Here is a 24,535-nt window from a genome sequence, read left to right as displayed (position 1 = left end):
AGGTTTGGGGACAAATCCTTTTATTTGCAGAAGGGGGAGGGGACAGCAGGGCCACCACGGGGACACCTGGGGACAGCAGTGTCACCATGGGGACAGCAGGGCCACCTGTGTGACCCTGGGGGACAGCAGGGTCACCTCTGTGGCCCTTGGGGACAGCAGTGTCACCTGTGTGATCTTAGGGACAGCAGTGTCACCTGTGTGACCCTGGGGACAGCACACCCCCATGGTGGCCCTTGGGGACACGTCACTGTCACCGTGGTGGCCCTTGGGGACACGTGGTCCTTCTGATGGCTCCTTGGGGACAGCACCATGTCCCCACAGTCCCTCCTGGTGTCACCTGGATCCGTCCAGGTGTCACCTGGATCCGTCCTGGTGTCACCTGGTGCCATCTGGTGTCACCTGGAGCCATTTTGGTGTCACCTGGATCCATCCCGGTGTCACCTGGATCCATTTTGGTGTCACCTGGAGCCATTTTGGTGTCACCTGGATCCATCCCGGTGTCACCTGGAGCCATTTTGGTGTCACCTGGTGCCATTTTGGTGTCACCTGGTGCCATCCAGGTGTCCCCTGGAGCCATTTTGGTGTCACCTGGAGCCATTTTGGTGTCACCTGGGGCCCTCCTGGTGTCCCCTGGAGCCGTTTTGGTGCCACCTGGATCCATTTTGGTGTCCCCTGGAGCCATTTTGGTGTCACCTGGAGCCACCTGGAGCCATCCAGGTGTCCCCTGGGGCCATCCTGGTGCCACCTGGCGCCATTTTGGTGTCACCTGGGGCCATCCTGGTGCCACCTGGCGCCATTTTGGTGTCACCTGGGGCCATCCCGGTGTCCCCTGGAGCCATTCTGGTGTCCCCTGGCGCCATCCTGGTGTCACCTGGAGCCATTTTGGTTCACCTGGAGCCATCCTGGTGTCACCTGGTGTCACCTGGTGCCATTTTGGTGCCGTTCTGGTGTCACCTGGTGCCATCCCGGTGTCACCTGGAGCCATCCAGGTGTCCCCTGGAGCCATCTGGTGTCACCTGGATCCATTTTGGTGTCACGTGGTGCCACCTGGAGCCATTTTGGTGTCACCTGGAGCCATCTGGTGTCCCCTGGGGCCATCCTGGTGTCACCTGGAGCCATTTTGGTGTCACCTGGAGCCATTTTGGTGTCACCTGGAGCCATCTGGTGTCCCCTGGGGCCATCCTGGTGTCACCTGGAGCTGTCCCGGTGTCACCTGGTGCCATCCTGGTGTCACCTGGCGCCATTTGGTGTCACCTGGATCCATCCCGGTGTCACCTGGAGCCATCCTGGTGTCACCTGGTGCCATCCCGGTGTCCCCTGTGTGTCCCCTCCTCCTCCTCCTCCTGCTGCTCCTGCTCCTGCTCGTGCCTGTCCAGGTCCCTCAGGTGTTTCTGCACCTGCTCAGGAATTGTCACCTCCAGCAGGTTCTCCAGCCCCGCCTCGGGCTCGTCCCCGATCAGCACCTGAGGGGACCCCAAAACAATGACAACATCCGGCCCAAAAACACCAAAAATGGTAAAATCCTGCCTAACACCCCAAAATCCGGCCCAAAAACCCCAAAAATGGTAAAATCCTGCAAAAGAACCCCAAAATCTGGACCAAAACCCCAAAAATGATAAAATATGGCACAAAAACCCCAAACTGCCAAAATCCAGCCCAAAACCCCCCAAAATTATAAAACCTGGCCCAAAAACCCCCAAATCCCACCCAGAACCCCAAACCCCAAACCCCAAACCCCAAACCCCAAATCCCAAACCTTTCACCCCAAACCCCAAAACCCCCAAACCCCAACCCCCAAACCCCAAACCCCAAACCCCAAAACCCCAAATACTCCAAACCCCAAACCCCAAACCCCAAACCCCAAACCTTTCACCCCAAAATCCCAAACCCCAAATACCCCAAACCCCAAACCCCAAACCCCAAATCCCCGCCGTGTCCCACCTGGATGAGGCAGCAGCAGGTGTGGAGCACCCCAAGAAAACTCCCCCAAACCCCAAACCCCAAACCCCAAAAACGCCCCAAATCCCAAACCTTTCACCCCAAAAGTCCCCAAACCCCAAACCCCAAAACCCCAAAATCCAAACCCCAAAACCCCAAATACCCCAAACCCCAAACCCCAAAAACTCCCCAAACCCCAAAGCCCAAAACCCCAAACCCCAAATCCCAAACCCCAAACCCCAAAAACCCCAAACCCCACACCCCAACCCCCAAACCCCAAACCCCAAATCCCAAACCCCAAAAACCCCAAACCCCAAACCCCAAACCCCAAACCCCAACCCCAAATCCCCGCTGTGTCTCACCTGGATGATGCGGCAGCAGGTGTGGAGCACCCCAAGAAAACTCCCCCAAATCCCATCCCAAACCCCAAAAACTCCCCAAAATCCCACCCAAAACCCCAAAAGTCCCCAAAACCCCAAAACCCCCAAACCCCCAACCCCAAAACCCCAAACCCCAAAACCCCAACCCCCAACCCCCAAACCCAAACCCCAAACCCCAAAACACCAAACCCCAAACCCTAAACCTTTCACCCCAAAACCCCAAACCCCAAACCCCAAACCCCAAACCCCCCACCATGTCCCACCTGGATGAGGCGACAGCAGGTGCGGAGAACCCCAAGAAAACTCCCCCAAATCCCACCCCAAAACCCCAAACCCCAAAAACTCCCCAAACCCCAAACCCCAAACCCCAAAACCCCAAAACCCCAAACCCCCAAACCCCAAACCCAAAACCCCAAATCCCAAAAGTCCCCAAAATCCCAAACCTTTCACCCCCAAACCCCAACCCCCAAACCCCAAACCCCAATCCCACCATGTCCCACCTGGATGAGGTTGTGGCAGGCTCGCAGCACCCTGGGAAAACTCCCCCAAATCCCACCCCAAACCCCAAAAACTCCCCCCAAACCCCAAACCCCAAACCCCAAACCCCAAAATCCAAACCCCAAACCCCCTGCTGTATCCCACCTGGATGAGGTTGTGGCAGGCACGCCACACCCCGGGAAATCTCCCCCAGATCCCAAACCCCAAAACCCCAAAAATTCCCCAAACCCCAAAATCCCAAACCCTAATCCCCAAACCCCAAACCCCAAATCCCAAACCCCCCAAACCCCAAAACCCAAAACCCCAAACCCCAAACCCCAATCCCGCCGTGTCCCACCTGGATGAGGTTGCGGCAGGCGCGCAGCACCCGGGGAAAACTCCCCCAAATCCCAACCCAAACCCCAAAAACTCCCCAAAATCCCAAACCTTTCACCCCAAAAGTCCCCAAACCCCAAACCCCAAACCCCAAATACCCCAAACCCCAAACCCCCAAACCCCAAACCCCCAAACCCCAAATCCCCAAAACCCCAAATCCCAAACCCCAAAAATCCCCAAAACCCCAAACCCCAAACCCCAAACCCCCAAACCCCAAACCCCAAACCCCAAACCCCAAACCCCAAACCCCCCAAATCTCAAATCCCAAACCCCAAATCCCCAAAACATTTCACCCCAAAACCCCAAACCCCAAACCCCCAAACCCCCAAACCCCCAAACCCCAAACCCCCAAACCCCAAACCCCCAAACCCCAAACCCCAAACCCCAAATTTTTCACCCCAAACCCCAAACCCCAAACCCCAAACCCCGCCGTGTCCCACCTGGATGAGGTTGCGGCAGGCGCGCAGCACCCCAAGAAAACTCCCCAAAATCCCAAACCCCAAAACCCCAAAAACTCCCCAAATCCCAAACCTTTCCCCCCAAAAGTCCCCAAATCCCAAACCTTTCACCCTCAAATCCCAAAAGTCCCCAAACCCAAACCCCAAACCCCAAACCCCAAACCCCAAACCCCCACCATGTCTCACCTGGATGAGGTTGTGGCAGGCGCGCCGCACCCCGGGAAAACTCCCCCAAACCCCACCCCAAACCCCAAAAACTCCCCAAAACCCCAAAACCCCAAACCCCAAACCCCAAAAACTCCCCAAACCTTTCACCCCAAACCCCAAACCCCAACCCCCAACCCCCAAACCCCAAAACCCAAACCCCAAAACCCCAAACCCCAAAAACTCCCCCAAACCCCAAACCCAAAACCCCAAACCCCAAACCCCAAACCCAAACCCCAAACCCCAAACCCCAAATCCCAAACCCCAAACCCCAAACCCAAAACCCCAAATCCCAAACCCCCAAACCCCAAACCCCAAACCCCAAACACCCAAAACCCCAAAATCCCAAACGCCAAACCCCCAAACCCCCAAACCCCAAACCCCAAACCCCAAACCCCAAACCCCAAATCCCAAATCCTGCATGTCCCACCTGGATGAGGTTGCGGCAGGCGCGCAGCACCCCAAGAAAACTCCCCAAAACCCCAAACCCCAAACCCCAAAACCTCCCCAAAATCCCAAACCTTTCACCCCAAAAGTCCCCAAACCCAAAACCCAAACCCCCAAACCCCAAATCCCAAACCCCAAAACCCCAAACCTTTCACCCCCAAACCCCAAACCCCAAACCCCAAAACCCCAACCCCCAACCCCCAACCCCCAAACCCAAACCCCAAACCCCAAATACCCCAAACCCCAAAATCCCAAAACCCCAAACCCCAAAAACCCCAAAACCCCAAACCCCAAACCCCAAATCCCAAACCCCAAAACCCCAAACCTTTCACCCCCAAACCCCAAACCCCAAACCCCAAATCCCAAACCCCAAAACCCCAAACCTTTCACCCCCAAACCCCAAACCCCAAAACCCCAAACCCCAAACCTTTCACCCCAAACCCCAAAACCCCAAATCCCAAACCCCCAAACCCCCAAACCCCAAACCCCAAACCCCAAACCCCCAAACCCCAAACCCCAAACCCCAAACCCCCAAACCCCAAACCCCAAATACCCCAAACCCCAAACCCCAAACCCCAAAACCCCAAACCCCAAACCCCAAACCCCCAAACCCCAAACCCCAAATCCAAACCCCACCATGTCCCTCCTGGATGAGGTTGCGGCAGGCGCGCCGCACCCCGGGAAATCTCCCCCAGATCCCAAACCCCAAAACCCCAAAAAGTCCCCAAACCCCAAATCCCAAACCCCAAACCCCAAACCCCAGACCTCCAAACCCCAAACACCCAAACCCCAAAACCCCAAACCCCAAATCCCAAACACCCCAAACCCCAAACCCAAATCCCCCCCAAACCCCCAAATCCCAAACCCCAAACCCCAAACCCCAAACCCCAAACCCCAAACCCCAAACCCCAAAATCCCAAACCTTTCACCCCAAACCCCAAATCCCCGCTGTGTCCCACCTGGATGAGGCAGCAGCAGGTGCGGAGAACCCCAAGAAAACACCCCAAAATCCCACCCCAAACCCCAAAAACTCCCCAAATCCCAAACCTTTCACCCCAAAACTCCCCAAATCCCAAACCTTTCACCCCAAAATCCCACCCCAAACCCCAAACCTTTCACCCCAAACCCCAAACCCCAAACCCCCAACCCCAATCCCCAATCCCCCACCTGGATGAGGTTGCGGCAGGCGCGCAGCACGCCGCGGTGCCGCTCGCAGCCGTGCAGCCCCCGCAGCACCAGGTAGGCGCCGCAGGAGCGCAGCGCCGCCCGCCCCGCCCCGGTGGCCGCCAGCTGCGGGGGGAATTTGGGGAATTTGGGGAATTTTGGGAATTTTGGGAATTTTGGGGTGGTCACGGAGCTTCTCCCCAGCTCGGGGAACGGCCAAAAGCCCAAAGAAGCTCAGGAAAGGTCCAAAAATCCAGGGGAGACCTCAAAAGTTCTCGTTGAACCTCGGGAAACTCTGGTGAGACCTCAGAGAATTCTCAAGGAATCCCAAAATTTCTCATCCGATGCCCAAAATTCCTCCAGGAATGCAAAATTCCTCCAAGGAATCCCAAAATTGCTCAAGGAACCCCAAAACTCCTCAAGGAACCTTCGAATTTCTCCAAGAACGCCAAAATTTCTCATCAAACCTCCAAAATTCCTCACAGAATCCCCAAAATTCCTCCAAGGAACTCCAAAATTCCCCAAGGAACCCCAAAAGTTCTTCAAGGAACCCCAAAATTCCTCAAGGAACCCCAAAATTCCTCCAAGGAACCCCAAAAGTTCCTCAAAGGACCCCAAAATTCCTCCAAGGAACCCGAAAATTCCTCAAGGAACCCCAAAACTCCCCAAGGAACCCAAAAATTCCTCAAGGAACCCCAAAACTCCTCAAGGAACCCCAAAACTCCTCAAAGAACCCAAAAATTCCTCAAGGAAGCCAAAAACTCCTCAAGGAACCCCAAAATTCCTCAAGGAACCCCAAAATTCCTCAAGGAACCCAAAAATTCCTCACAGAAGCCCCAAATTTCCCAAGGAACCTGAAAAACTCCTCAAGGAACCCCAAAATTCCCCAAGGAACCCCAAAAGTTCCTCTAGGAACCCCAAAATTCCTCAAGGAACCCCAAAAAATCCTCAAAGAACCCCAAAATTCCTCACAGAATCCCCAAAATTCCCCAAGGGACCCCAAAACTCCCCAAGGAACCCCAAAAGTTCCTCTAGGAACCCCAAAAGTCCTCAAGGAACCCCAAAAAATCCTCAAAGAACCTCAAAATTCCTCACAGAATCCCCAAAATTCCCCAAGGGACCCCAAAAACTCCTCAAGGAACCCAAAAATGTTCCTCAAGGAACCCCAAAATTCCTCAAGGAACTCCTAAAATTCCTCATGAAACCCAAAAATTCCTCTAAGAACCCCCAAAAATTCTCCAAGGAACCCGAAAAACTCCTCAAGGAACCCCAAAATTCCTCAAGGAATCCCCAAAACTCCCCAAGGAACCCCAAAAACTCCCCAAGGAACCACCCCAAAAGTTCTTCAAGGAAGTCCCAAAATTCCTCACAGAATTCTCAAAATTCCTCAAGTAACTCCTAAAATTCCTCATAAAACCCAAAAATTCCTCAAGGAACTCCAAAATCTCCTCAAGGAACCCGAAAATGTTCCTCAAGAACCCCAAAATTCCCCAAGGAACCCCAAAATTCCTCAGGGAACCCCAAAACTCCCCAAGGAACCCCAAAACTCCTCAAGGAACCCCAGAACTCTCCAAGGAACCCCAAAATGTTCCTCAAGAACCCCAAAATTCCTCAGGGAACCCCAAAATTCCTCAAAGAACCCCCAAAATTCCTCACAGAACTCCCAAAATGTTCCTCAAGAACCCCAAAACTCCTCAAGGAACCCCCAGAATTCCCCAAGGAACCCCAAAATGTTCCTCAAGAACCCCAAGACTCTCCAAGGAACCCCAAAAATTCCTCAAGGAACCCCAAAACTCCTCAAGGAACCCAAAAATTCCTCAAGGAACCCCAAAAATTCCTCACAGAAGCCCCAAATTCCCCAAGGAACCTGAAAAATCCTCATGGGAGCCCAAAATTCCTCCAAGGAACCCCAAAACTCCCCAAGGAACCCAAAAATTCCTCAAGGAACCCCCAGAATTCCCCAAGGAACCCGAAAATGTTCCTCAAGAACCCCAAAACTCCTCAAGGAACCCCCAGAATTCCTCACAGAATCCCCAAAACTCCTCAAGGAACCCCAAAAGTTCTTCAAGGAACTCCAAAATTCCTCACAGAATCCTCAAAATTCCTCAAGTAACTCCTAAAATTCCTCATAAAACCCAAAAATTCCTCTAAGAACCCCCCAAAAATTCTCCAAGGAACCCAAAATGTTCCTCAAGAACCCCAAAATTCCTCAAGGAACCCCAAAATTCCTCAAAGAACCCCAGAACTCCTCACAGAACTCCCAAAATGTTCCTCAAGGAACTCCAAAATTCCCCAAGGAACCCAAAATTCCCCAAGGAACCCCAAAACTCCTCAAAGAACCCCCAGAATTCCCCAAGGAACCCCAAAATGTTCCTCAAGAACCCCAAAACTCCTCACAGAATCCCCAAAATTCCCCAAGGAACCCCCAAAAGTTCCTCAAGGAACCCCCAGAATTCCCCAAGGAACCCCAAAACTCCTCAAGGAACCCCCAAAATTTGTCAAGAAACCCCAAAACTCCTCAAGGAACCCCAAAATTCCTCAAGGAACCCCCAAAATTCCTCACAGAATCCCCAAAACTCCTCAAAGAACGCCAAAATTCCTCAAGGGACCCCAAAACTCCTCAAAGAACCCCCAAAATTCCTCAAGGAACCCCAAAATGTTCCTCAAGAACCCCAAAACTCCTCAAGGAACCCCAAAACTCCTCAAGGAACCCAAAAATTCCTCATGGAACCCCCAAAACTCCTCAAGGAACCCAAAAACTCCTCAAGGGACCCAAAAACTCCTCAAGGGACCCAAAAACTCCTCAAGGAACTCCCAAAATTCATCAAGGAACCCCAAAAACTCCTCAAGGAACCCCAAAAGTTCCTCAAGGAACTCCCAAAATTCCTCACAGAATCCTCAAAATTCCTCATAAAACCCAAAAATTCCTCACAGAATCCCCAAAATTCCTCTAAGAACCCCAAAATTCCTCACAAAAACCCCAAAATTCCTCACAGAAACCCCAAAACTCCTCAAGGAACTCCCAAAATTCCTCACAGAATCCTCAAAATTCCTCATAAAACCCAAAAATTCCTCAAGGAACCCCAAAATTCCTCTAAGAACCCCAAAAACTCCCCAAGGAACCCCAAAATTCCCCAAGGAACCCCAAAACTCCCCAAGGAACCCCAAAACTCCTCACCAGCAGCAAGGTTTCCAGCAGCATTTTCCGGATCTCCGGCTCCTCTTCCCGCCGGTGCTCCGGGGGGAGGTACTGCAGGACCACGGGAAGTTCTGGAACAGGGGGGGGGGGGAAAAAGAGTTGGGACATTCCTAAAAATCCCTAAAAAATTCCCCAAAAATTCCCTAAAAATTCCCCAAAAATTCCCCAAAAATTCCCCAAAAATTCCCCAAAAATTCCCCAAAAATTCCCCAAAAATTCCCTAAAAATTCCCCAAAAATTCCCCAAAAATTCCCAAAAAATTCCCCAAAAATTCCCCAAAAATTCCCCAAAAATTCCCCAAAAATTCCCTAAAAATTCCCCAAAAATTCCCCAAAAATTCCCTAAAAATTCCCCAAAAATTCCCCAAAAATTCCCCAAAAATTCCCCAAAAATTCCCCCAAAATTCCCAAAAAATTCCCTAAAAATTCCCTAAAAATTCCCCAAAAATTTCCCAAAAATTCCCCAAAAATTCCCCAAAAATTCCCCAAAAATTCCCTAAAAATTCCCCAAAAATTCCCTAAAAATTCCCCAAAAATTCCCTAAAAATTCCCCCAAAATTCCCGAAAAATTCCCCAAAAATTCCCCAAAATTCCCGAAATTCCCAGAATTCCCCGGCTCACGCTCCATCTCCTCCTCGGGGAGCTCCTCGGGGCCGGCCAGGGGCAGCAGCAGCAGTGGCAGCGCCTCCAGCTCGGGGCTCAGGATCTGCTCGTGGTGTTCTGGGAATTCCAGAGGGGTTGCTGGGAACTGCATCCCACCATTCCCGTGGCTGTTCCCGTTCCCACCCCGGGGAGCTCCGGGATGAGCCAGGAGAGCGGGATCTGGGGACGGCACCTGGATCCCGTCCCTGTTCTCCTGTCATTCCCAGCCCAATCCCAGCCCAATCCCATTCCCATCCTAATCCCACATCCTGATCCCAATCCCATTCCCAATCCCATATCCTGAACCCAATCCCATTCTCATCCCATCCCAATCCCATCCCATTCCAATCCCATCCCATTCTCATCCCATCCCATCACATTCCCATCCCAATCCCACATCCTGATCCCAATCCCATCCCAATCCCATTCTCATCCCAATCCCATCCCCATATCCTATTCCCAATCCATTCCCCATCCTATCCCAATCCCAATCCCAAATCCAATCCCATTCCTGTTCTCATCCCAATCCCATCCCATTCCCATTCCCACCCCAATCCCAATCCCATTCCAATCCCAATCCCATCCTGATCCCAATCCCAATCCCATCCCAATCCCAATCCCATCCCAATCCCAATCCCATCCCAATCCCAATCCCATCCCAATCCCATCCCAATCCCATTCTCATCCCAATCCCATTCCCATCCCAATCCCATTCTCATCCCAATCCCATTCTCATCCCATCCCAATCCCAATCCCATCCCATTCCCAATCCCATCCCAATCCCAATCCCAATCCCAATCCAATCCCCATCCCAATCCCATCCCAATTCCAATCCCATCCCAATCCCATTCCCATCCCAATCCCATCCCAATCGCAATCCATTCCCCATCCCAATCCCATTCCCGTCCCCAATCCCATTCTCATCCCCAATCCCAATCCCATCCCCATTCCCATCCCAATCCCATCCCAATCCCATTCTCATCCCATTCCAATCCCATCCTCATTCCCATCCCCATCGCATCCCATTCTCATCCCAATCCCAATCCAATCCCATCCCAATCCCAATCCCATTCCAATCCCATTCTCAATTCCATTCCCATTCCCATCCCCAATCCAATCCCATCCCCATCCCACTCCCCTCCTAATACCATCCCCATCCCAATCCCATATCCTGAACCCATTCCCATCCCCATCCCCATCCCCATCCCAATCCCATCCCAATCCCATTCCCATCCCACTCCCATCCCTATCCCATTCCCATCCCCATCCCAATCCATTCCTATCCCCATTCCCATTCCAATCCCAATCCCATTCTCATCCCAATCCCCATCCCAATCCCAATCCATTCCCATCCCATTCCCATCCCCATTCCCATCCCCATCCCATTCCCATCCCCATTCCCATCCCAATCCCAATCCCATCCCGATCCCCTTCCCATCCCCATTCCCATTCCCATCCCCATTCCCATCCCATCCCCATCCCCATCCCCATCCCCATCCCAATCCCATCCCAACCCCAATCCCAATCCCAATCCCATCCCAACCCCAATCCCAATCCCAATCCCATCCCATTCCAATCCCATCCTATTCCCAATCCCATTCCCAATCCCATTCCCACCCCAATCTCGTTCCCATCCCAATCCCATTCCCATCCCCATCCCATTCCCATCCCAATCCCAATCCCAATCCCATTCCCGTTCCCATCCCAATCCCACTCCCATCCCATTCCCATCCGATTCCCATCCCCATCCCCATCCCCATCCCAATCCCAATCCCATCCCAATCCCAATCCCCATCCCAATCCCAATCCCATTCCCATCCCCACTCCCAGCCCGCGATCATTCCCAAAAATCCCATTTTGCTCCCACTCCCCTTCCCCTGGGAGCAGATCCCAAACTCCCCCTGGACCCCGATTTTCCGGGGATGGCTCATCCATGCCCACCCCATTCCCAGCCTCCCTCCCGCATTCCCGAGGCCCAAATTCCCCCAAATTCCCCCCAAAATTCCCCCAAATTCCCCAAAATTCCCCCAAATTCCCCCAAATTCCCCCAAATTCCCCAAAATTCCCCCAAATTCCCCCAAATTCCCCCAAATCCCCCCAAATCCCCCCAGATTCCCCCCAAATTCCCAAAATCCCGGGCTGGGTACCGTGCTGGAAGCAGCAGTTCCGCAGAGCGCCGACGGCTCCGCTCCGCAGCTCGGGCGGGCGGCAGCGCAGCAGCGCCAGGAGCCGCCGCAGCACCCGCCTGAAACACGGCCCAAAAATCACAATGTCACACCCTGAGCCCAAAATAAAAACTATTCCAAGGAGGAATTTAAAATGGAAATGAAATAGGAGAAAGAATGCAAAAAAATTACACAAAAAAATCACCAAAAAAACCCAAAAATCACCAAAAGAACCCAAAAAAATCACCAGAAAATCGCTATAAAACAGCCCAAAATCACAATGTCATCCCCTGAGCCCAAAATAAAAACTATTCCAAGGAGGAAGTTAAAATGGAAATGGAATAGGAAAAGAAACACAAGAAACCCCCAAAAAATCACAAAAAAAGCACAAAAACCCCCAAAAATCAGCAAAAAAATCACAAAAAAACCACCCAAAAATCACCCAAAAATCATGAAAAAAATCGCAATAAAACACCCCAAAAATCACAATGCCACCCCCTGATCCCAAAATAAAAACTATTCCAAGGAGGAATTTTAAAAGGAATTGGAATAGGAGAAAAAAAACAAAAAAAATCACCAAAAAATCACCCAAAAATCACCAAAAAATCACCAAAAATCACCAAAAATCACCAAAAAAATCATGAAAAAAAATGGCAATGAAACAGCCCAAAATCCACAATGCCACACCCTGATCCCAAAATAAAAACTATTCCAAGGAGAAAGTTAAAATGGAAATGGGATAGGAGAAAAAACACCAAAAAATCACAAAAAAATCACCAAAAACACCAATAGAACCCAAAAAAATCACCCAAAATCGCCAAAAAATCACCCAAAAATGGCAATGAAACAGCCCAAAATCACAATGCCACACCCTGATCCCAAAATAAAAACTATTCCAAGGAGAAATTTAAAAAGGAAACGGAATAGGAGAAAAAACACAAAAAAACCCACAAAAAAATCACAAAAAAACCACCAAAAATCACCAAAAATTACCAAAAAGATCATGAAAAAAATCATGAAAAAGTCACAATAAAACAGCCCAAAATCACAATTCCACACCCTGATCCCAAAACAAAAGTGATTCCAAGGAGAAATTTAAAAAGGAAACGAAATAGGAGAAAAAAAACAAAAAAACCCACCAAAAAAATCACAAAAAACACCAAAAATCCACCAAAAATCACCCAAAATCGCCAAAAAATCACCCAAAAATGGCAATAAAACACCCCAAAATCACAATGCCACCCCCTGATCCCAAAATAAAAACTATTCCAAGGAGGAAGTTAAAAAGGAAATGGAATAGGAGAAAGAACGCAAAAAAACCACAAAAAAAATCACAAAAAAACCACCAAAAATCACAAAAAATCACCCCAAAAATCACCTGAAAATGGCAATGAAACAGCCCAAAATCACAATGCCACCCCCTGATCCCAAAATAAAAGTGATTCCAAGGAGAAAGTTAAAATGGAAATGGAATAGGAGAAAAAACACAAAAAAATCACAAAAAAAATCACAAAAAAATCACCCAAAAATAATGAAAAAATCACTATAAAACAGCCCAAAATCACAATGCCACCCCCTGATCCCAAAAAAAAAAACAATTCCAAGGAGAAATTTAAAAAGGAAATGGAATAGGAGAAAAAACACAAAAAAACCCCACAAAAATCACCAAAAACACCAAAAATCACCCAAAAAAATCACCCAAAAAATCATGAAAAAATGGCAATAAAACAGCCCAAAAATCACAATGCCACCCTCTGATCCCAAAATAACAGTGATTCCAAGGAGAAATTTTAAATGGAACCGAAATAGGAGAAAAAACACCAAAAAATCACAAAAAAAATCACAAAAAAATCAGCCAAAAATAATGAAAAAATCACAATAAAACAGTCCAAAATCACAATGCCACCCCCTGATCCCAAAAAAAAACCAATTCCAAGGAGAAATTTAAAAAGGAAATGGAATAGGAGAAAAAAAACCAAAAAAATCACCAAAAAATCACAAAAACCACCAAAAATCACCCAAAAAAATCACCAAAAATCGCCAAAAAATCACCCAAAAACGGCAATAAAACACCTCAAAATCACAATGCCGCACCCTGATCCCAAAATAAAAGTGATTCCAAGGAGAAAGTTAAAATGGAAATGGAATAGGAGAAAAAACACAAAAAAAAATTAACAAAAAAAATCACAAAAACCCCAAAAATCACAAAAAAATCACAAAAAAACCACCCAAAAATCACCAAAAATCACCCAAAAATCACCAAAAATCACCCAAAAATCACAATAAAACAGCCCAAAATCACAATGCCACCCCCTGATCCCAAAATAAAAGTGAATCCAAGGAGAAATTTAAAAAGGAAATGGAATAGGAGAAAAAACACAAAAAAACCCCACAAAAATCACAAAAAACACCAAAAGAACCCAAAAATTCACCAAAAATCACCCAAAAATCACAATAACACAGCCCAAAATCACAATGCCACCCTCTGATCCCAAAATAAAAACTATTCCAAGGAGAAAGTTAAAATGGAAATGGAATAGGAGAAAAAACACAAAAAAAACACAAAAAAATCACAAAAAAACCACCAAAAATCACCAAAAATTACCAAAAAAATCATGAAAAAAATCATGAAAAAGTCACAATAAAACAGCCCAAAATCACAATTCCACACCCTGATCCCAAAATAAAAGTGATTCCAAAGAGAAAGTTTAAAAGGAAATGGAATAGGAGAAAAAACACAAATAAATAAAAAAAATCACAAAAATCACCAAAAAATCACGCAAAAATCATGAAAAAAATCGCAATAAAACAGCCCAAAATCACAATTCCACCCTCTGATCCCCAAAATAAAAACAACTCTAAGGAGACATTTGGAAAAGCAAAAAAACCCCCCAAAAAAACGAAAAAAATCCCACCAAAAATCACCCAAAAAATCATGAAAAATCGCAATAAAACACCCCAAAAATCACAATGCCACCCTCTGATCTCCAAAATAAAAACAACTCGAAGGAGAAATTTGAAAAAGAACCGAAATATAAAAAAACACAAAAAAACCCCCCAAAAAATCCCAAAAAACTCCCCAAAAAAAACCCCCTAAAAATCACCAAAAAATCATGACAAAATCGCAATGAAACAGCCCAAAATCACAATTCCACCCTCTGCTCCACAGAGCTCTGAAATTTCAAATAAAAATTCCCATTTTTTAAAAAATAAAAATTCCCATTTTTTATTTTCTCTCACTCCTTGAATTTCAGCAGTTCCCGGCGCCCATTAGGAGACGAAATTTCAAATAAAAATTCCCATTTTTTAAAAAATAAAATTTCCCATTTTTTATTTTCCCTCAGTTCTCAGGCTCCCACAGTGCCTGGCACCCCTCGGGAGCCGAAATTTAAAATAAAAATTCCCATTTTTTATTCCCAATTTTCCCTCACCCTGAGGGTTCCAGCAGCACCCGGCAGCCCTCAGGGGCCTGCCTGAGGCTGAAATCTCAAATAAAAATTCCCATTTTTTAAAAAATAATAATTCCCATTTTTTATTTTCCCTCAGCCCTCGGATTTCAGCAGTGCCTGGCACCCCTTTAGGAGACAAAATTTCAAATAAAAATTCCCATTTATTTTTTATTCCCATTTTCCCTCAGGCCTCAGGCTCCAGCAGCGCCCGGCGCCCTCAGGGCCCTGCCTGAGGCTGAAATCTCAAATAAAAATTCCCATTTTTTAAAAAATAAAAATTCCCATTTTTTATTTTCCCTCAGCCCTCGGGCTCCAGCTGCGCCTGGCATCCCTCGGGAGCCGAAATTTCAAATAAAAATTCCCATTTTTTATTCCCATTTTCCCTCACCCTGAGGGTTCCAGCAGTGCCCAGCGGCCCTCAGAGGCCTGCCTGAGGCCGAAATTTCAAATAAAAATTCCCGTTTTTTAAAAAATAAAAATTCCCATTTTTTATTTTCCCTCACCCCTTGAATTCCAGCAATGCCTGGCACCCCTTTAGGAGACGAAATTTCAAATAAAAATTCCCATTTTTTATTCCCATTTTCCCTCACCCTGAGGGTTCCAGCAGCATCCCGTAGCCCTCAGAGGCCTGCCTGAGGCCGAAATTTCAAATAAAAATTCCCGTTTTTTAAAAAAATAATAATTCCCATTTTTTATTTTCTCTCACTCCTTGAATTTCAGCAGTGCCCGGCGCCCCTTTAGGAGACGAAATTTCAAATAAAAATTCCCATTATTTATTCCCAATTTTTCCCTCACTCCTCAGGCTCCAGCAGCCCTCAGGGGCCTGCCTGAGGCTGAAATTTCAAATAAAAATTCCCATTTTTAAAAAAAATAAAAATTCCCATTTTTTATTTTCCCTCAGCCCTCGGATTTCAGCAGCGCCTGGCACCCCTTTAGGAGACGAAATTTCAAATAAAAATTCCCATTTTTTATTCCCAATTTTCCCTCACCCTGAGGGTTCCAGCAGTGCCCAGCGGCCCTCAGGGGCCGGCCTGAGGCCGAAATTTCAAATAAAAATTCCCGTTTTTTAAAAAAATAATAATTCCCATTTTTTATTTTCTCTCACTCCTTGAATTTCAGCAGTGCCCGGCGCCTCTCGGGAACCAAAATTTCAAATAAAAATTCCCATTTTTTATTCCCAATTTTCCCTCACCCTGAGGGTTCCAGCAGCGCCCGGCGCCCCTCGGGGGCCTGGCTGAATTTACAGAGCAGCGCCCCGAGCTCCTCAGGGAGCTCCGAAATTTCAAATATAAAATCTCATTTTTTGATTCCAGCTCACCCTGTGGGTTCCAGCAGCACCTGGCGGCCCTCGGGGGCCTGGCTGAGGTTGCAGAGCAGCGCCCCGAGCTCCGCCGGCGGCCGCTCCGCGCTCAGCGCCCGCAGCAGCAGCGGCTCCGCTCCGGGGCCCAGCGCCCGCAGCACCCGCGGCGCCGCCGCCGCGTCCCGGCTCAGGTTGGCCAGCACCCCGCACGCCGCTCCGGAGCTGGGGAGAAGCGGGACAAGAGAAGGGAGAGCGGCGAGAAGCGGCTCCAGCGCGGCGGGCTCCGAGGATGCGTTGACCAGCGCGGACAAGGCGGGCCGCGCTCCACGCGAGGCCGAGGCTGCCAAGGCGCACAAGGCCGATAAGGCCGCGGGGTGTTCCGCAAGCAGCGCCCGGCCTGAGGCGCTGCCCGAGAGGGCCAGGGCGGCCTCGGCTGCTTCGGGAGCGGCGGGGGAGGACGGAGAGAGCAGCGCCGTGAGCTCCGACAGAGCCACGGACGCTGAGGGCTCGTAGATGGGCGCCGCCATGGCCGCCTTAGTTTCCGCCCTTTGGTGGTGTTGCGTAGCAACGGGAAGATTGATGGGGGTAACAGCCAATCAGCGCCGAGGAACTGGAAATGAATGGTAAATAAACCAATAGAATGCGGGAGTGCTGGCGGAAAGGGTGGGGCTAAGGGAGCAAGGGATTATGGGAAGGAGAAGACATACGGCCCTGAAGACCGGCCCCAATTCGGGCACGACTAAATTAGACCAAGAAAAGACAGACGGGGCCGCAGCCGCCTCACGTATGGCCGCCCGCGGGGTCTCGCCAGCCACCGTGAGAGGAACGCCGCCTCCATGGAGGGATCAACGAGGCGATGTCGCTTGGCAACAGTTCTGATTGATAGTTCCAGGAGCTAATCAGCGACGAGAAAACAGAGAGGTGGAAAAAGTTGAGCCAATTGAATGCTGATACATGTCGGAAAAGGAGGGACAAATTAGAGAAAGGCATTGTGGGAAGGGATTTGTACGGAAAAACGCGTTGAACCACCTCAGACTTCGCCGCCATAACAGGGACAAACATGGCTGCGTCGCTTGGCAACCGATATGATTGACAGCTGCAAGAGCCAATCAGCGAGGAGAAAAGCAAAGCAGTGGAGAGGGTAAGCCAATGAAATGCCGAGTTTTTCCAAAAAGGGAGGGACGAGGTGAGTGTGTACGGAAAGAAGCGGAAGCGCAGCGGAGCCACCGGGACCGGACCGGGCTCATCGGGATCGGAATTGTCGGGATTGTCGGGATTACCGGAATCGTTATCGGGATCGAAGAGGGGGCCCAGAGCCCTCCAGGCTCAGCCGGGGATGTTCCACGGCATCGCGGGCCCGGCCGGGATGGGCGGTGAGAGCGGGGAACGATCCCGGAATTCCCGGGATGGGATCGCCGGGATGATCCCGGAATTCCCGGGCTGGGATTCCCGCTGTTTCCGCTTTTTAACCCTCTCCTTCCTCCCACGGCAGCGCCCGGGAATAAACCGGAGCTTTATGAGGTGAGTGCGGCTCGGGAATGTCCGGAAATAGTCGGGAATGATCGGAAATGTCCGAAGATGTCCGGAAATTGAGGGAAATGTCCGGGAGTTTCCGGAAATGTCCGATGACAGTCGTAAATATCCGAGAGTGGCCGGAGATGTCCGAGGATGTCCGGAAATTGTCGGAAATGTCCGAGGATGTCCGGAAATAGCCGGGAATGGGCCCTGGAATTTTTGGGAATTTTGGGAATTTTGGGGAATTTCGGGAATTTTTGGGAATTTTGCGTCTCCTCTCCACGCAGGAGGTGAAGCTCTACAAGAACGCCCGGGAACGGGAGAAGTGAGTGAGGGAATTTTTGGGGAATTTTGGGGAATTTTTTGGGAATTTTGGGATGGGGATGGAGGGGGTTGGGGTTGGGATTAATCCCAGTCCCTCCCAGTATCCCATTATCCCATCCCAGTCCATCCCAGTGCCTTCCAGTATCCCATTATCCCATCTCAGTCCCTCCCAGTCCCTCCCAGTATCCCATTATCCCATCCCAGTCCATCCCAGTCCCTCCCAGTATCCCATTATCCCATCCCAGTCCATCCCAGTGCCTTCCAGTATCCCATTATCCCATCCCTGTCCCATTCCAGTCCATCCCAGTCCTTCCCAATCCCATCCCAGTCCATCCCAATCCCTCCCAATCCATCCCAATCCCATCCCAGTCCATCCCAATCCCTCCCAGTCCATCCCAATCCCTCCCAATCCATCCCAATCCCATCCCAGTCCATCCCAGTCCCATCCCAGTCCATCCCAGTCCATCCCAATCCCATCCCAGTCCCTCCCAGTGCCTCCCAGTTCCTCCCAGTCCATCCCAGTCCATCCCAGTCCATCCCAGTCCCTCCAAATCCCATCCCAATCCATCCCAGTCCATCCCAATCCCCTCCCAGTCCCTCCCAGTCCCCTCCCAGTCCCTCCCAGTCCCCTCCCAGTCCCTCCCAGTCCCTCCCAATCCCATCCCAGTCCATCCCAATCCCATCCCAGTCCATCCCAGTCCATCCCAGTCCATCCCAGTCCATCCCAATCCCATCCCAGTCCGTCCCAGTGCCTCCCAGTTCACCCAGTTGGCGCAGGTACGACAACATGGCCGAGCTGTTCCTGCTCATCCCAGTAAATCCCAGTCCATCCCAGTCCCATCCCAGTCCCTCCCAGTTACTCCCAGTCCCTCCCAGTCCCTCCCAGTCCATCCCAGTCCCTCCAAATCCCATCCCAGTCCATCCCAGTCCCTCCCAGTGCCTCCCAGTTCACCCAGTTGGCGCAGGTACGACAACATGGCCGAGCTGTTCCTGCTCATCCCAGTAAATCCCAGTCCATCCCAGTCCCATCCCAGTCCCTCCCAGTCCGTCCCAGTCCCTCCCAGTCCATCCCAGTCCATCCCAGTCCATCCCAGTCCATCCCAGTCCATCCCAATCCCATCCCAGTCCCTCCCAGTCCCTCCCAGTCCATCCCAGTCCATCCCAATCCCATCCCAATCCATCCCAGTCCCTCCCAGTCCCTCCCAGTCCATCCCAGTCCCTCCAAATCCCATCCCAGTCCATCCCAGTAAATCCCAGTAAATCCCAGTCCATCCCAGTCCATCCCAGTCCATCCCAGTCTGTCCCAGTGCCTCCCAGTTCACCCAGCTGGCGCAGGTACGACAACATGGCCGAGCTGTTCCTGTTCATCCCAGTAAATCCCAGTCCCTCCCAGTCCCTCCCAGTCCATCCCAGTCCCTCCCAGTCCATCCCAGTCCATCCCAGTCCCTCCAAATCCCATCCCAGTCCCATCCCAGTCCATCCCAATCCCTCCCAGTCCATCCCAATCCCATCCCAGTCCCTCCCAGTCCCTCCCAGTCCATTCCAGTCCCTCCCAGTCCCTCCCAGTGCCTCCCAGTTCACCCAGTTGGCGCAGGTACGACAACATGGCCGAGCTGTTCCTGCTCATCCCAGTAAATCCCAGTCCATCCCAGTCCCATCCCAGTCCCTCCCAGTTACTCCCAGTCCCTCCCAGTCCCTCCCAGTCCATCCCAGTCCCTCCAAATCCCATCCCAGTCCATCCCAGTCCCTCCCAGTGCCTCCCAGTTCACCCAGTTGGCGCAGGTACGACAACATGGCCGAGCTGTTCCTGCTCATCCCAGTAAATCCCAGTCCATCCCAGTCCCATCCCAGTCCCTCCCAGTCCGTCCCAGTCCCTCCCAGTCCATCCCAGTCCATCCCAGTCCATCCCAGTCCATCCCAGTCCATCCCAATCCCATCCCAGTCCCTCCCAGTCCCTCCCAGTCCATCCCAGTCCATCCCAATCCCATCCCAATCCATCCCAGTCCCTCCCAGTCCCTCCCAGTCCATCCCAGTCCCTCCAAATCCCATCCCAGTCCATCCCAGTAAATCCCAGTAAATCCCAGTCCATCCCAGTCCATCCCAGTCCATCCCAGTCTGTCCCAGTGCCTCCCAGTTCACCCAGCTGGCGCAGGTACGACAACATGGCCGAGCTGTTCCTGTTCATCCCAGTAAATCCCAGTCCCTCCCAGTCCCTCCCAGTCCATCCCAGTCCCTCCCAGTCCATCCCAGTCCATCCCAGTCCCTCCAAATCCCATCCCAGTCCCATCCCAGTCCATCCCAATCCCTCCCAGTCCATCCCAATCCCATCCCAGTCCCTCCCAGTCCCTCCCAGTCCATTCCAGTCCCTCCCAGTCCCTCCCAGTGCCTCCCAGTTCACCCAGTTGGCGCAGGTACGACAACATGGCCGAGCTGTTCCTGTTCATCCCAGTAAATCCCAGTCCCTCCCAGTGCCTCCCAGTCCCTCCAAATCCCATCCCAGTCCATCCCAGTCCCTCCAAATCCCATCCCAGTCCATCCCAGTCCCTCCCAGTGCCTCCCAGTTCACCCAGTTTGCGCAGGTACGACAACATGGCCGAGCTGTTCCTGTTCATCCCAGTCTCTCCCAGTCTCTCCCAGTCCCTCCCAGTCCCTCCCAGTCCCTCCCAGTCCCTCCAAATCCCATCCCAATCCATCCCAGTCCCTCCCAGTGCCTCCCAGTTCACCCAGTTGGCGCAGGTACGACAACATGGCCGAGCTGTTTGCGGTGGTGAAGACGCTGCAGGCTCTGGAGAAGGCGTACATCAAGGACTGCGTCACCCCCAACGAGTGAGTGAGCCCCAAAAAAACCCCCCAAAATCCCCCAAAAATTCCCAACAACCCCTCAGACCCCGAAGAATCCGAAATCCCCAAAAAAAACCCCGGAAAAATCCGGGAAAATCCCGGGAAAATTTGGGAATTCCCAGGTACACGGCGGCGTGCTCGCGGCTGCTGGTGCAGTTCAAGGCGGCGCTCAAGCAGGTGCAGGGCGGGGAGATCGGCAACATCGACGACTTCTGCCGCAAATTCCGGGTGGGAATTCCGGAATTTTGGGAATGTTGGGAATTTTGGGAATTTGGGGTGGGATTTTGGGGGGTTTGGGGTGAAATTTGGGCGAAATTCGGGTGAAATTTGAGCGTAATTTGGGGTTTTTTTGAGGGAAATTGAGCAGCGGAGAGGGAAAATTTGGGAATTTTGGGGATGGAATTTTGGGTGGAAATTTGGGAATTTTGGGATTTTGGGATTCTGGGACTGGGAATTTGGGGATTTGTGGAATTTGGGTGAAATTTTGGGGGTTTTGGGTGAAATTTGGGCGAAATTCGGGTGAAATTTGAGCGAAATTTGGGGTTTTTTGAGGGAAATTGAGCAGCGGAGAGGGAAAACTTGGGAATTTTTGGGATGGAATTTTGGGAATTTTGGGTGGAAATTTGGGAATTTGGGATTCTGGGATTGGGAATTTTTGGAATTTGGGGAATATGGGTGGAATTTTGGGGGGTTTGGGGTGAAATTTGGGTGAAATTCGGGTGAAATTTGAGCAAAATTTGGGTTTTTTGAGGGAAATTGAGCAGCGGAGAGGGAAAACTTGGGAATTTTTGGGATGGAATTTTGGGAATTTTGGGTGGAAATTTGGGAATTTGGGATTCTGGGATTGGGAATTTTTGGAATTTGGGGAATATGGGTGAAAATTTGGGGGGTTTTGGGTGAAATTCGGGTGAAATTCGGGTGAAATTTGAGTGAAATTTGGGGGTTTTTGAGGGAAATTGAGCAGCAGAGAGGGAAAATTTGGGAATTTTGGGATGGAATTTTGGGTGGAATTTTGGGAATTTGGGGTTCTGGGAATGGGAATTTTTGGAATTTGTGAAATTTGGGTGAAATTTTGGGGGTTTTGGGTGAAATTTGGGCAAAATTCGGGTGAAATTTGAGCGAAATTTGGGGTTTTTTTGAGGGAAATAGAGCAGCGGAGAGGGAAAACTTGGGAATTTTTGGGATGGAATTTTGGGAATTTTGGGTGGAAATTTGGGAATTTGGGAATCTGGGATTGGGAATTTGGGGATTTATGGAATTTGGGTGAAATTTTGGGCGGTTTTGGGTGAAATTTGGGTGAAATTTGAGCGAAATTTGGGTTTTTTTGAGGGAAATTGAGCAGCAGAGGGGGAAAACTTGGGAATTTTTGGGATGGAATTTTGGGAATTTTGGGTGGAAATTTGGGAATTTGGGATTCTGGGAATGGGAATTTTTGGAATTTGTGGAATTTGGGTGAAAATTTGGGGCATATTGGGTGAAATTTGGGTGAAATTTGGGTGAAATTTGGGCGAAATTTGGGGTTTTTTGAGGGAAATCTAACAGCGGAGAGGGAAAATTTGGGAATTTTGGGATGGAATTTTGGGAATTTTGGGTGGAAATTTGGGAATTTGGGAATCTGAGATTGGGAATTTGGGGAATTTGGGGAAGTTTTCTGGGATTTTGGGGGGTTTTGAGCGAAATTTGGGTGAAATTTGAGTGAAATTTGGGTTTTTTTGAGGGAAATTGAGCAGCGGAGAGGGAAAATTTGGGAATTTTGGGATGGAATTTTGGGTTGAAATTTGGGAATTTGGGATTCTGGGATTGGGAATTTGGGGATTTGTGGAATTTTGGTGAAATTTTGGGGCATTTTGGGTGAAATTTGGGTGAAATTTGGGTGAAATTTGAGCAAAATTTGGGTTTTTTTGAGGGAAATTGAGCAGCGGAGAGGGAAAACTTGGGAATTTTGGGATGGAATTTTGGGAATTTTGGGTGGAAATTTGGGAATTTGGGATTCTGGGAATGGGAATTTTTGGAATTTGTGGAATTTGGGTGAAAATTTGGGGCATATTGGGTGAAATTTGGGTGAAATTTGGGTGAAATTTGGGCGAAATTTGGGGTTTTTTGAGGGAAATCTAACAGCGGAGAGGGAAAATTTGGGAATTTTGGGATGGAATTTTGGGAATTTTGGGTGGAAATTTGGGAATTTGGGAATCTGAGATTGGGAATTTGGGGAATTTGGGGAAGTTTTCTGGGATTTTGGGGGGTTTTGAGCGAAATTTGGGTGAAATTTGAGTGAAATTTGGGTTTTTTTGAGGGAAATTGAGCAGCGGAGAGGGAAAATTTGGGAATTTTGGGATGGAATTTTGGGTTGAAATTTGGGAATTTGGGATTCTGGGATTGGGAATTTGGGGATTTGTGGAATTTGGGTGAAATTTTGGTGGGATTTGGGTGAAATTTGGGCGAAATTTGGGTGAAATTTGAGCGAAATTTGGGGTTTTTTTGAGGGAAATTGAGCAGCAGAGAGGGAAAATTTGGGAATTTTTGGGATGGAATTTTGTGTGGAAATTTGGGAATTTGGGATTCTGGGATTGGGAATTTGGGGAATTTGGAGAAGTTTTGTGGGATTTTGGGGGGTTTGGGGTGAAATTTGAGCGAAATTTGGGGTTTTTTGAGGGAAATTGAGCAGCGGAGAGGGAAAATTTGGGAATTTTGGGGATGGAATTTTGGGTGGAAATTTGGGAATTTTGGGATTTTGGGATTCTGGGACTGGGAATTTGGGGATTTGTGGAATTTGGGTGAAATTTTGGGCAGTTTTGGGTGAAATTTGGGTGAAATTTGAGTGACATTTGGGGTTTTTTGAGGGAAATTGAGCAGCGGAGAGGGAAAACTTGGGAATTTTTGGGATGGAATTTTGGGAATTTTGGGAATTTGGGGAGTTTGGGAATGGGAATTTGGGGAGTTTGGGGAATTTGGGTGAAATTTTGGGGGGTTTTGGGTGAAATTTGGGCAAAATTTGGGTGAAATTTGGGTTTTTTTTGAGGGAAATTGAGCAGCGAAAACTGAAAAGTTGGGAATTTTTGGGATGGAATTTTGGGTGGAAATTTGGGAATTTTGGGTGGAAATTTGGGAATTTGGGATTCTGGGATTGGGAATTTGGGGATTTGTGGAATTTGGGTGAAATTTTGGGGCATTTTGGGTGAAATTCGGGTGAAATTTGGGGTTTTTTAAAGGAAATCAAACAGCGGAGAGGGAAAATTTGGGAATTTTGGGGATGGAATTTTGGGAATTTTGGTGGAAATTTGGGAATTTGGAATTCTGAGATTGGGAATTTGGGGAATTTGGGGAAGTTTTGTGGGATTTTGGGGGGGGTTGGGTGAAATTTGGGCGAAATTCGGGGTGAAATTTGAGTGAAATTTCGGGTTTTTTGAGGGAAATTGAGCAGCGGAGAGGGAAAACTTGGGAATTTTGGGATGGAATTTTGGGTGGAAATTTGGGAATTTGGGATTCTGGGATTGGAATTTGGGGATTTGTAGGGGAATTTGGGTGAAATTTTGGGGGGTTTTGGTGAAATTTGGGTGAAATTTGAGCGAAATTTGGGGGTTTTTTTGAGGGAAATTGAGCAGCGAAAACTGAAAAGTTGGGAATTTTTGGGATGGAA

The 24,535-nt window shown here is 49.4% G+C and overlaps 2 protein-coding genes across 12 annotated transcripts in view; one reads left to right on the top strand and one right to left on the bottom strand.

Moving 5' to 3' along the window:
- Positions 1–124: 124 nt before the first annotated feature.
- On the bottom strand, positions 125–16,895 carry HGH1 (HGH1 homolog). Of its 11 annotated transcripts, none has more exons than XR_009489515.1 (9): positions 16,237–16,895; positions 11,452–11,549; positions 9,284–9,403; positions 8,643–8,734; positions 5,468–5,590; positions 1,276–1,463; positions 1,110–1,234; positions 442–693; positions 125–337 (listed from the first exon to the last, which is right to left on the bottom strand). XR_009489515.1 is itself a non-coding variant. In XM_059868530.1 (6 exons), exons 1-6 carry the CDS (start codon positions 16,743–16,745, stop codon positions 1,293–1,295), a joined length of 1,092 nt encoding a protein of 363 aa, XP_059724513.1. In that variant the 5' UTR covers positions 16,746–16,895; the 3' UTR covers positions 1,276–1,292. The 11 variants fall into 11 exon arrangements, 2 of the variants coding, with proteins under 2 accessions (XP_059724513.1, XP_059724521.1); XR_009489512.1 differs by lacking the exon at positions 1,110–1,234 and adding an exon at positions 892–1,068 and having other exon boundaries at positions 442–462; XR_009489525.1 differs by having other exon boundaries at positions 442–504; positions 1,193–1,213; positions 1,297–1,463.
- Positions 16,896–17,403: 508 nt separating this feature from the next.
- Positions 17,404–24,535, top strand: part of VPS28 (VPS28 subunit of ESCRT-I) — a 17,435-nt gene continuing 10,303 nt past the window's right edge. The window contains exons 1-5 of the mRNA XM_059848745.1: positions 17,404–17,591; positions 17,711–17,739; positions 18,021–18,058; positions 20,794–20,883; positions 21,021–21,207. Coding sequence (XP_059704728.1) covers positions 17,555–17,591; positions 17,711–17,739; positions 18,021–18,058; positions 20,794–20,883; positions 21,021–21,207 — 381 coding nt within the window. The 5' untranslated portion in view covers positions 17,404–17,554. The remainder of the gene's footprint in view (positions 17,592–17,710; positions 17,740–18,020; positions 18,059–20,793; positions 20,884–21,020; positions 21,208–24,535) is intronic.

Source organism: Haemorhous mexicanus, chromosome 1 (genome assembly GCF_027477595.1).
Source record: "Haemorhous mexicanus isolate bHaeMex1 chromosome 1, bHaeMex1.pri, whole genome shotgun sequence".
Classification (NCBI taxonomy): domain Eukaryota; kingdom Metazoa; phylum Chordata; class Aves; order Passeriformes; family Fringillidae; genus Haemorhous; species Haemorhous mexicanus.
This window is presented reverse-complemented; position numbering and strand designations above follow the sequence as displayed.